Source organism: Myotis myotis, unplaced genomic scaffold (assembly GCF_014108235.1).
Source record: "Myotis myotis isolate mMyoMyo1 unplaced genomic scaffold, mMyoMyo1.p scaffold_m19_p_2, whole genome shotgun sequence".
In the NCBI taxonomy this organism is placed as follows: Eukaryota; Metazoa; Chordata; class Mammalia; order Chiroptera; family Vespertilionidae; genus Myotis; species Myotis myotis.
In genome coordinates, this window is record NW_023416324.1 from 26,733,024 (window position 1) to 26,745,626 (window position 12,603).

A 12,603-nucleotide genomic window follows, 5' to 3' on the forward strand; every position below is an offset into this window, starting at 1 on the left:
TAAACATCATTACATAAAAGGGTACGGTCTTTTTTTTTTTTTAGTTTTATTCATTTCAAATGGGCCAGATCCGGCCCACGGGCCGTAGTTTGCCCACGGCTGAGCTAGGGTGAGTCTCTGACATTTTCATTATGATGTGTCTTGGTTTGGGCCTCTTTGGGTTCATCTTGTTTGGGACTCTCTGCACTTCCTGGACTTGTATGTCTATTTCCTTCACCAGGTTAGGTAAGTTTTCTGTCATTTTTTCACATAGGTTTTCAATTCTTTGCTCTCTGTCCTTGCTTTCCAGCACCTCCATGTTATAAATGTTGGATGTTGATACATTTGAGGTTGTCCAAAGGCTCCCTTAAACTTTCATTTTTTAAAATTTTTCTTTTTGCTATTCTGATTGGGTGTTTTCCAAATCTCTGATTTGGTCCAAATCTTTGATTTGGTCCTCTGCTTCATCTGTTCTACTGTTGATCTCCTATAATGTAATCTTCATTTCAGTTATGGTATTCTTCTTTTTGTTAATCCTTGCCTGAGGATATTTTTCCATTGGTTTTCTTTCTTTTCTTTTTTTTATTTTTTAGAGAGAGAGTGGAAGGGAGGGGGAGAAAGAGAAACATCAATGTGAGAGAGACACAGTGATTTGGTTATCTCCGAGCCTGCAACTGAGATATATATGTCCTTGACCAGAATCGAACCCGGGACCCTTCAGTCCCAGGCAGACACTGTATCCACTGAGCCAAACTGGCTAGGGTTGACTGGTTCTTTTTTTATGTTTTCTGTCTCCATTTTATGTTCCTTATCTCTTTGTTGAAGTTCTTACTAAGTTCCTCTAATCTTTCCCTAAGTTTGAGCATCCTTATAGCCAGTGTTTTAAACTCTGTGTCTTATCTCCATTTTGTTTAGTTCTTTTTCTAGAGTTTTGTTCTGTTCCTTCATTTGAGACATGTTTCTTTGTCTCCTGATTTTGACTGCCTCCCTGTGTTTGTTTCTATGTATTAGGTAAAGCTGCTGTATCTCCCGGTTTGGTAGAGTGGCCTTATGTAGTAGGTGTCCTGTAGGACCCAGTGGCACAGCCTCCCCGATCACTGGATCTGGGTGCTCCGCGTGTGCCACCACACCCTCTGTGGGCTGTGTGCTTCCTCCTGTTGTAGTTGAGCCTTGATTGCTGTTAGCATGTCAGTAGGAGGGATTTACCCCCAGGCTAATAGGCTGTGGGGACTAGCAGCCACCACAATGGAGGAGGTGCTGTGCAGGGGCCAACCCCACAGAGCAGAACTTACTTCAGAGCTCTGGTGCCCAGTGAGTCTGCCCCGTAAGTGTGTCTCTGGTGGTGGTTGTTGTGTGGTGCTACAGTGAGGTCTAAAGCTAGCCTCTAGGTGTGCTGGCTCTGGAGCCTTCCGGAAGGTGCCGGCCAAGATCAGCTGCTGGTCAAGATCAGCTGCCATCCTGCCCAGAGCCAACCAGCACGAACTACAAAGTGATCTGCAGATGGCTGCTACTTGAACTGGGATTAGAAGTGCCCAGGATAGGCTAAGCTGCATACCAAAGCCAGCTATTACTTGTGCTAGGCCTGGGGCCACTCAGAAAGAGGCAAGGGGCACACTAAGCCAGGTATTGCTTGTCTGGGGTTTGTGAACCTTTGAGAGATTTTTAGGAAAGTCCTCTGCATGAGCTAAAATAGTCTGTTTGCAGGGAAAGCCCCTGGGAATGGCCTGGGTGGGCCTGCAAGTTGGTTGTGGCAGGGTCTCAAGGAATCAGCAGGGTAGGGCGAAGAGTGTTAGTGGAGACTCCAATATGGCACCTGCCAGTTTATGAGGTGAGGGCTCAGCAAAGGAACAGTGGCCTCTGCTAGCACTTCTCTCTGGGAGAAAGCTGGCCTTTTAGCCCTCGCTCTGAGCCAGACAATTCAGTTCCTCCACGTATGTGCCTGGAACCTTTCAAGCTGCTGCCTCAGCACTGGTGCTCAGAGGAAATGAATCTGAGTAAGTCTGTACATGGGGCCTTTAAGAGTAACATCTGGGACTTCAGCCGCCCTCACTCTCACTCAACCACAATCCTTGCTGGTCTTCACAGCCAGAAGTTTTGGATGCTTCTCTTCCTGGCACTGGAACCCTGAGCTGGAGGTCCTGGTATGGGGCTGAGACCCCTCCTTCCTCCTGGGGGACCTCTGCAGCTGAGATAATCCCTCCCAATTTTTAACCACAGGTGGGTGTGGGACCAGCCCATTCTGTGTCTCTACCCTTCCTACCTGTCTCAATGTGGCTGCTTCTTTATATCCTTAGTTGTAGGACTTATGTTCAGCTCGATTTCAGTGGTTCTTGATGATGGTTTTTCTGTAATTTAGTGTTAATTTTGATGTGGTTGTGGGAGGATATGATGCCATATTTACCTATGCTGCCATCTTGACTGGACTCTCACTTTTGCTTTTGAGTGACACTCTGGGTGTAAAATTCTAGGTTGGAAATCTTTTTCATGGTAGATTATAAAAATTTGATTGAGCTAATAGAAATGAATACTCATTTTCTTCAGTTAATACTGGTATTTGAAATTGAAGCTAAAATGGCCTTTTAGCCGAAACCGGTTTGGCTCAGTGGATAGAGCGTCGGCCTGCGGACTAAAGGGTCCCAGGTTCGATTCCGGTCAAAGGGCATGTACCTGGGTTGCGGGCATATCCCCAGTGGGAGATGTGCAGGAGGCAGCTGATCGATGTTTCTCTCTCATCGATGTTTCTAACTATCTCTCTCCTTTCCTCTCTGTAAAAAATCAATAAAATATATTTTAAAAAAATAAATAAAAAATAAAATGGCCTTTTAAAACATTCTTACTTGACTTTGAGGGGCCTTGAAATAGTGTCTGAATGCACCTACATCCATAGATGTAGTGGCTCCATCCCAAAGGATGTTTCACTGAAGCCACTCTACAGTCAGGTTTATTGCTAACTTGAGATTGAGAATATATCTGGCTTAGCTACACACAAACCTTGAGAAGAAGTGGGTTTGCTTAAAAAGAAGAGCGATATGATCAAAGAAACAGTAACCATTGGTTATTTGTAATATGTGATGCTCGGCTACAATGACAGAGAAGATGCATGAATGTGATAATTTTAGGCATCACAGTTTATCACCAGTATCATAATCCAAATCCAAATAAACCATTTTCCCTGGAAAAATGAAATACTAAAATTTTACTATGTGCCAAGTAATATGCTAGGCCCTTTACCAATGTTATCTCATTTAATTCTTACAATATCTGTAAATGTAGGTGTTTTATGATCGCAGTTTTACAGTTGAGGGATTTGAATTTTAGTCCAAGGTCAGCTAACCAAAAATTGAAACCTTTTCTTAGCACCTACCTTTTGATCCCTGTCCTTGCACTAAATGCCCTTCTTTTGTGCTACTCTTGTACCCTGAACATATCTTTATCTTGACACTATATTCAAATGGCAGTCTGTTTATTTATCTATCTCCACCCCTAGACAGCTACTCAAAGGTAGGAACAGTATCTTATTCTCCAGTACAGAGCCTTGAACATGGAAAGCTCTCAGTAAATGTTTGTTGGACTATAGATTCAAGCTAAGAATTCAAGCCCAAATCTGTCTTGTTCATTATCATAGGCACATATCCAGATATCAAGATAGTCACTCTGCTTTAAGGAAGCTTTGGGAAGGAAAAATAAGCCAGTTCTGAAAACGTTAGCAGATCTCATTTTTTTATATTGAGAAACACTGATGTCTTGGAAACTTCAAAATGGAAGAAAAGAATAAGCTGAACAAGAGTAAGGCTTACACATACATTGAAGAACAGATATGAAGACTGTGGGTTGTTTTCTTCTCCAGGGGCCTTGTGGGTGTGCATCATTTTAAATCCACATTGCAAACTGGAGGAAAAATCCTCTTGGCTACAGCAACTGCAGAAGTGGAGCGACTTGGATGTCTGTCCCCTGGAAGATGGGAACTATGGGCATGAGCTGCCCAATATCACCAACGCACTTCCCCAGAATGCCAGTCACAGCCCAGGTGAGCAGATATCTTTTTAGGTCTTTGTGCCTGTAACTCCAAAAGGTTGAGGGGAAAAACCGTAGAACAAAGGTAGCTGGAAAAACTATTGGCTATCAGAATTGTCATCCCAAATAAGAAAAACCAGTCCTTTTGTTTTGAAATGCAAAACTTTAGTAAAGGTCAGCTTTTGACACTGGGGATGCTGTCTTCTTCCACATCTACAGTGTCCTTATAGCACCCAGCATAAATTCCTAGAGCCCTCTGCATGAACCTTCTTTACCCTTCAAATTCTTCATGACTAATGGCTCTCGCCTCAGTTGGGACTGATTTTAATTCAAAAGATCTACCTCAATGGAAGGATGGAATACCTGCAGAAAACAGCTTTAAAAAAAAATGTCATGACAGCCCTAGCTGGTTTGGCTCAGTGGATAGAGCATTGGCCTGTAGACTGAAGGGTCCCAGGTTCGAGTCTAGTCAAGGGCAAATGCTCAGTTGCAGACTTGATCCCCAGTAGGGGGCATGCAGGAGGCAGCCAGTCAATGATTCTCGCTCATGATTGATGTTTCTCTCTCTCTCTCTTCCACTCCCTTCCTCTCTAAAATCAATTCAAAAAAAATTTTTAAATGTCATGACAATTGCCTTTCTTACTTTCCTCTGTTTTCCTCAAATGTTTATACAGCAGATAGCTAGAAGGGTCATGCTCCCAAGTTATTGTTAGGATGCTTGCTCATTTTAAGACAAATCCAGTACAGCAAGCATGTCAAACTCAGGGCGGGCCACATGCCTCATTTATTTAAACAAGGCATGTGGCCTGCCGGCCCTGAGTTTGACATGCTTGCAGTACAGTGATACTGTACCCTCTGCATTTTGAGCCCAATAGCCTACTGATATCACTGGGCATCAGCATTTGCATCAGTTTTAGTTTATCTGACTCAGGCTATTTAATGGTGGGAACTGATTGCTCTTTTGCCCATTGAGAACCTTTATTAGTGGGAGATTTTTTTTTTTATGTGAACTTAAAATTTTAATTCATATTAACAGATGTGATAATGTGTTTTTTATGACATACAATAAACATCTGAAATATTTTTTAAAGAAGAGCATGGGCTCTAGAGCAAGCCAGTTTGAATGCTTTCTTGCCACTTGGATTTAGGGAAGTGCCTTAATTTGTCTGATGCTGGGGTCCAACCCCAGCAGGTCCAGGGGTTCCCAAAGGCGTAGACGGAGTCCGCGAAGAAGGAAGGACACAGAGACAGTGTTCAGTTGATCAGCAGCCTAGCCAGGATCTCCAGCCAGGGTCTCCAGCCAAGTTCTGGTCTGGATCTCCAGCGAAGTTCTGTGTCCATGTTCTCTTGCTAGGTTCTCTAGCCAGGTTCTGTGTCCATGTTCTCTTGCTAGGTTCTCCAGCCAGGTTCAGTCACCAGGTTCTAGTCAGGTTCTCTTGCCAATTTCTGTAGTCAGGTTCAGTCCAGGATCTTTTGCCATGTTCTCGCTAGGTTCTGTCTCTAGGTTCTGAGGCCAGTTTCTGTCCAGGATCTTTTGCCATGTTCTGTCTCTAGGTTCTTCTCTAGGTTCTGAGTCTAGGTTCTGTGCCTCTTGGTTCTGTCTTCTAAGTTCTGTTATTAGTGGGAGATTTTGATAAGACATTAATTTTATATGTGGTCCCCTTTATTTTATTTTAATTTTTTAAAATATATATTTATTGATTTCAGAGAGGAAGGGAGAGGGAGAGAGAGATAGAAACATCAGTGATGAGAGGGAATCATTGATTGGCTGCTTCCTGCACACCCCCTCCTGGGGATCAAACCCACAACCCGGGCATGTGCCCTTGGCTGGAATCGAACGTGGGACCTTTCAGTCCGCAGGCCAACACTCTATCTACTGAGCCAAACCAGGTAGGGCGGTCCCCTTTATTTTAGATGATAAATCTACTGAAATTTTTTAATCTCAAAGTGAAAATTACTTAAATTATTGTTCTTGCTTGGTGTTCATCAACTGTACCATAGTTGATTGTCAGTGTATTTAAGGCAGCTAAAGTAATGAGAGGTGAGAAGGCTGCAGTTTTGCCACTTCTTTGTGCTGCCCTTTACTGGTACTCCTCCAACCGCCACAATGCAGGAAGCCATCTTTTCAGTATTAGTTTTGGGTTGGCATAGAGAGAGTGAAGTGTATACAAACAGATGTCTCCAGCCTGGCCTTTTCTTCCTTGTCATAGTATATTGGTGTTATTTATTGTTACTGGTTCTCACCTGAGTATGTTGCTTCCTCTGCAGTCTTTTCATGTTGAGGCTGATTTATCTCTCACATCTCTTTGCCATTGGACCTGATGGAACAATAGGCATCCTGCTTATCCTTCATTGCCATCTCCCCAACGTCCTTCACTCCTTCCTAAAATAACCCCCATCTTTAAAGTTTATGCCATCAAATATACTGTCTGCTACCCGTCTGGTTTTGGTTATTTGTAGACCTCTGGGTCAAGTTCCCCCTCATTCCCTGAAGATTTTTGGCTATTGGCTTACAACACTACTCTCTGTCACTACTTCTGTCATAATTCTTAATGATTTTAGTAGCTACATAGATGATCCTTCCAATATTCTAGCTTCTCAGCTCCTTGATCTCCTCTCTTTTAATAGCCATGGAATCCCAAGATCCTCTCCTAAACCTTGTCATTACCAAAAACTTTCTTCATAATCTCAATTTAGAGCAGCTCTAATTATCACCAGCAGCTTTTACTACCTTATTTTCTTTAGTATCCCAATTCCAGTAGTTTTTGACCCACTAGGAATTTTTATCCTACTATTTTTTTCATTCTCTTGATAGCTTCATTTTCCTCCTTATCCAGGTTAGATTCCTTGGTGCATCATTATAATCATTCCCTTGCATACATACTCAACCCTCCCTCCCCCCTTTCCCTTTGTTACACTCACATAACAGATCCCTAATGTTAGTAGTTTAGTCTAACTCTCTAATTACTCAGTGCTCACAACTGCAAAGCTGAACATGGTAGAGAGAAATACACCCATGGTAACTGGTCTTAATTTTTAAGTTTATGACCACTCATCTCAAGTGGATCCGTAGTATGTAGACTAAACATGTACTGCATTTCCCTAGTTTATGCCCTAGTTCACTCTTCTAAATTACTATTTTCCACCATCTTTTCACTAAAACTTTTTATATTCCTCTCTTTCCTCATGTTAGCTGAAGCCTTGCTTCCTATTCACTGAGAATATAGAAGCAATCAGAAGAGAATTTCCAAAATTACATTACTACATCTGCCTCAGTCTATGTCCATCTACCGTGGTTCTTCCACTGTTTTTGTTTGTTCTTTTATGTAAGTTCAAGCCTTCCACTTATTCTAGAGATCCTATTTCTTCTCTTTTATCCAGGACATCATTCTGGAATTCTTTCCTTGCTCTCCTGCATCACAAATTTTTGTGGATTATTCCTGAGAGTATACAAGCACATTGTTTTTATCTGTCATCTCAAAACAAAACCAAAAATACTTGTGGCCCCACATGCCTCTCTGGTACCTCCCTCTTTTTCTGAGGTAGTAGAAATAAGTGGTAGATATAAGAAAAATAATTCAAAAAATAATATATATTTACCATCTCTATCTCTTCTGCTCTTATTCTCCCTTAAACTCACTCTATTTGGGCTATCATTTCTCTCTCCTTGAAACATCTTTTTCATCTTATTTCCAAAACACTACAAATTTAATTTAAAACATAAAAATTTAAAAAAAAAACAATGTCACCCCAATAAATTTAATTTTTTTTAAAAGAGCAAAACACTGCTATTCTCTCTTGGTTCTCATCTTACTTCATTGGCCCTTCCTCCTAAGTCTTTTTTACCGTCTCCTCCCCACTTTTCAACCTAAAATGCTAGAGTGCCCAGGGATCAGTCATTAAACCACTTATCTTTTTTTTTTAAAATGTATTTATTGCTTTTTTACAGAGAGGAAGGGAGAGGGATAGAGAGTTAGAAACATCGACGAGAGAGAAACATCAATCAGCTGCCTCCTGCACACTCCCTACTGGGAATGTGCCCACAACCAAGGTACATGCCCTTGACCGGAATTGAACCTGGGACCCTTGAGTCCGCAGGCTGACGCTCTATCCACTGAGCCAAACCGGTTAGGGCCCACTTATCTTTCTATACTTATTTCATTACATTGTTTTAATAATCATCTATATACTAACAACTTCCAAATTTATGCCTCCTACTTAGAGATTTTCTCTCAGTTCCAGGCTTGTGTGTTCAATGACCTTTCAGTATCTCCACTTAGATATTAATGGACATCTCAGTAGGATTTCTTACCCCTCAAACCCCATCCAAACCTGCTCTTCCTGCAGTCTTCCCTGTCTCTATATATGTCAAGTCTGTCTTAAAAACCTTGGAGTCATTCTTGATTTTTCCCTTTTTCTCTTACCCCAGATGTAATCCATAAGCAAATGCTATTGCCTTTACTTTCAGAATATATACAAAATCCATATACTCTCATCACTCCCACTGCTTATTACTCTGGCCAAGTTATCATCATCTTTCACAAATTATTGCAGTAGCCTCCTAACTGCTCCTCCTGCTTCTACCCTCTACCTTATAGTCTGTTCTCAATATTGCTTCCAGTTAGCCTTTTAAAATGCAAGTCAAGCCCTAGCCAGTTTGGCTTAGTGGATAGAGTGTTGTCCTGTGGACTGAAGGGTCACAGGGTCAATTCCAGTCAAGGGAACGTAGTTGCAGGCTCAACCCCTGGCCCTGGTCGGGGTGCATACAGGAGACAACCAATCGATGTGTGTCTCTCATCTTTTATGTTTCTCTCTCTCTCTCTCTCTCTCTCTCTCTCTCTCTCTCTCTCTCTCTCTCTCTCTCTCTCCTCTCTCTCTCTCTCTCTGAAATCAATAAAAAATATATTTCCCAAAAAATTAAAATGCAAGTCACATCATATACCTTCAACAGCTCAAGGTCCTCCATTAGCTTCTCATCTTACTCAGAAAGCCAAAGTCATTTTCACTCATGGCTTGCAAGGCCCTCATTATCCAGCTCTCTGGTATCTCTCTGACCTCATCTCCTATGATTTCCCTGCTTGCTCATTCCATTCTAAGTACACTGGCCTCTTTGTTGCCCTTAAAAACTCCAGATATTTTCCCACCTCAGGATCTCAGTACTTGCTTTTCCTTTTGCTTGGAATGCTCTTCCCTTAGTTATGTCTTGCCTTCAGTTCCTTCAGGTCTCTGTTCAAATCTTACCTTATTCTATATAAAACAATTACCCTCACCTAACTCCAGCTTGCCTTCTCCCTAACTCTACTCTCATCTTTTCTATAGCATTTATAACCATCTGATATGTATTTATTTAACTATCTCTCCCCATTTGAATGTAAAGGTTGCTGAAGGCAGGGACTTTGTATATCTTTAGCACCTGGAACTGTATCTTCCATGTAGTAAGGACTCATTATTTACTAACTTAATGAATTACAGAACATATTGGGAGCCTAATCCCCACTGTGGGATAAGTAAACTCACAGTGGATTCTCACTTCAACAAGAGAGGGGCTTAGACTGCAGCCAATAGAGGGGTCATTGTACTTCTACTGAGGAATAACATGAAGGAGAAGCAGTTTCAGTAATTACTGTCAGTGTTATTCTCATTTAATTCTCTGAGCCCATACTCTGTGGAATATATCAAATTCTGAAGAGATAACCAGACTCCAGGGACTTTAGCTTAGTGTATGAGTATGTTCAGTCTGAATCTTTTGACTTTTCTTCCCAATATTTTTGCACAGGCTCAGTAGATGCACACCTCATTTGGGCATTTCTGGAAACATCTGTGCAGTATTCAGTTCTTTATCCCAAAATAGTTTCAACCACCCTTAATTTGGCATAGAGTCCATTAAATAATCTTTTACATCTTTTTATATTTTTTAAAATGTCATTCCCATGATTCCTCTATCTGCAGTTTATAACAGTATATTGTCCATTTGGTCTTCATACACACCACCCTTAAGAAGTGAGTCTAATTTGCCTGCTGTTTTGGTTTCCTTACAGCTTTTTTCTGGAAGGGAGATGGCATGGTAAGACTCTAATGAGAAAATAAGACTGTTGTCAGTATCAGTTTTTCTTATTGGAGAACAAGGCTGTAAGCCTGCAGTTATCCGTGTGATAAAGATACCAGAATACACAGGGCTTTAGCTCTTTCTTTCAGCTTTTAATATGAATTTCATGGAAGTCCTCAGTCTGATAAGGGTCATGCTGTAAATGAAACAGGATATAGATTGACCAGAAAGATTACCTCCCTACTTCTCTCTTCCTCTGACTTCTCTAGAAGCAGTTTGTATCCTCATAATTGAGCAGCTGCACACCATTGTTCCTTCTCTCTTTCATGTAGCTCTGGGTCCTAGGAGAAATTAGTTTTCTGTAAGAAGTAGAAAGGCAGCCATAGATCTCTGTAAAAAATATCTTTTCATAGAGGGCACAGACACACTAAAAGCTATCCAATAAACAGGTAACACAACAAACACCCAGACAGATGGCAGAGTGGCTGCTCTCACTAACCACATGCCTACCCTCCCACCCTGAGGAACACAAGAGTTAGAGCTTCAGATAATCCATCATTAAACTGCTGCATGCATTTCTTTCTTTCCCCAGACTCGTTATCCAGACCAAGACGAACAGTGTTTACTAGAGCCATCGAGGGCCGTGAATTGCATTGGCAAGACAGCCACCTACAGCGAATAATTAGCAGCGATATATATATAGCTCCTGCCTGTCAGCAGGAAAATGAGAGACTACTCTTTAATTCCCAAGGCCAGCCACTGTGGCTTGGTAAGTGTATCTCTCTTCTACTCTTAAGACTTTTGGAGCCCAATCTCACCTCTTGGCCTGAATGAGCCATCTGCATCGGTACCAGCAACACAACTATAATTGGGACGCTTTTCATGCATATCTTTTGGGTCCTTGATTCAGGCCTCAATATTTATGTGAATGCTAAGCATTTGGCGTATGTACTCAGCTGAGGTACAATAACCTCAAATAGAGGAATTTATATTCTGTAATTTAAATTTTGGTAGGGGAAAGGAGTTAATAAATCTCAGAGTACTACCAAAACCATTAGACATCAGTTCATTGCTCCCTTAGTCAACAGTTACTGAGCAAGATTATAATCTATTCTGAAATTATGTTTTGCTAAAAACGCACTACATTTGAAACTTAAATTACACTGTGCTAGTAGCTAGGGCACAATCTGCATTTGTCACCAAGCTTCTTCCTTCCCACCTTTCCTTCATCATAACAGAATAAAGCTGTTCCTTTGTCAATTTAAATCATCTTCTGGCCTTCTATCATTCTATTCTTGACTTTATTAAAGGACGCCCATTACAAAAGAGAAATTATTTTATTTTTTTTATTTTTTATTTTTTTTATTTAATTAAATCTTTATTGTTCAGATTATTACATTTGTTCCTCTTTTTTACCCCCATAACTCCCCTTCTCCCAGTTCCCGCCCCACCCTCCACCCTCACTCCCCACCCATTGTCCTCATCCATAGGTGCACGATTTTTGTCCAGTCTCTTCCCGCATCTCCCACATCCCTTTCCCCCCCAAGAATAGTCAGTCCATTCCCTTTCTATGTCCCTGATTCTATTATGATCACCAGATTATTTATTCACTTGATTCTTAGATTCACTTGTTGATAGATGCATGTTTGTTGTTCATAATTTGTATCTTTACCTTTTTCTTCTTCTTCCTCTTCTTAAAAGATACCTTTCAGCATTTCATATAATACTGGTTTGGTGGTGATGAACTCCTTTAGCTTTTCCTTATCTGTGAAGCTCTTTATCTGACCTTCAATTCTGAATGATAGCTTTGCTGGATAAAGTAATCTTGGTTGTAGGTTCTTGGTATTCATCACTTTGAATATTTCTTGCCATTCCCTTCTGGCCTGCAAAGTTTCTGTTGAGAAATCAGCTGACAGTCGTATGGGTACTCCCTTGTAGGTAACTGAGTTTCTTTCTCTTGCTGCTCTTAAGAGTCTCTCTTTGTCTTTTGCTCTTGGCATTTTAATTATGATGTGTCTTGATGTGGTCCTCTTTGGATTCCTTTTGTTTGGGGTTCTCCGCGCTTCCTGGACCTGTAAGTCTATTTCTTTGACCAGGTAGGGGAAGTTTTCTGTCATTATTTCTTCAAATAGGTTTTCAATATCTTGCTCTCTCTCATCTTCTGGCACCCCTATAATTCTGATGTTGGTACGCTTGAAGCTGTCCCAGAGGCTCCTTACACTATCTTCGTATTTTCGGGTTCTTTTTTCATTTTGCTTTTCTGGTTGGGTGTTTTTTGCTTCTTCGCATTTCAAATCTTTGCCTTGATTCTTGCGGTCCTCTGGTCTGCTGTTGGGAGTCTGTATAATATTCGTTATTTCAGTCCGTGTATGTTTAATTTCTAGTTGGTTCTTTATCATAACATCGAGGGTCTCATTAGATTTGTTGAGGATCTCAATAACTTTATTGGCAGCTTCTAGACAGTTCTTGAGAGACCTTAAAAGTGTGGTTCTGAACTGAATATCCTCCATTGACAGTTTTGTCCTGTTTCTTTGTCTCCTCATTTTTTATGCTTTCTTGGTGCA

The 12,603-nt window shown here is 41.1% G+C and overlaps 1 protein-coding gene across 1 annotated transcript in view; it reads left to right on the top strand.

Moving 5' to 3' along the window:
• ZSWIM5 (zinc finger SWIM-type containing 5) overlaps window positions 1–12,603 on the top strand; it is a 109,833-nt gene that overhangs the window by 68,581 nt on the left and 28,649 nt on the right. The window contains exons 5-6 of the mRNA XM_036352468.1: window positions 3,827–4,006; window positions 10,632–10,808. Coding sequence (XP_036208361.1) covers window positions 3,827–4,006; window positions 10,632–10,808 — 357 coding nt within the window. The remainder of the gene's footprint in view (window positions 1–3,826; window positions 4,007–10,631; window positions 10,809–12,603) is intronic.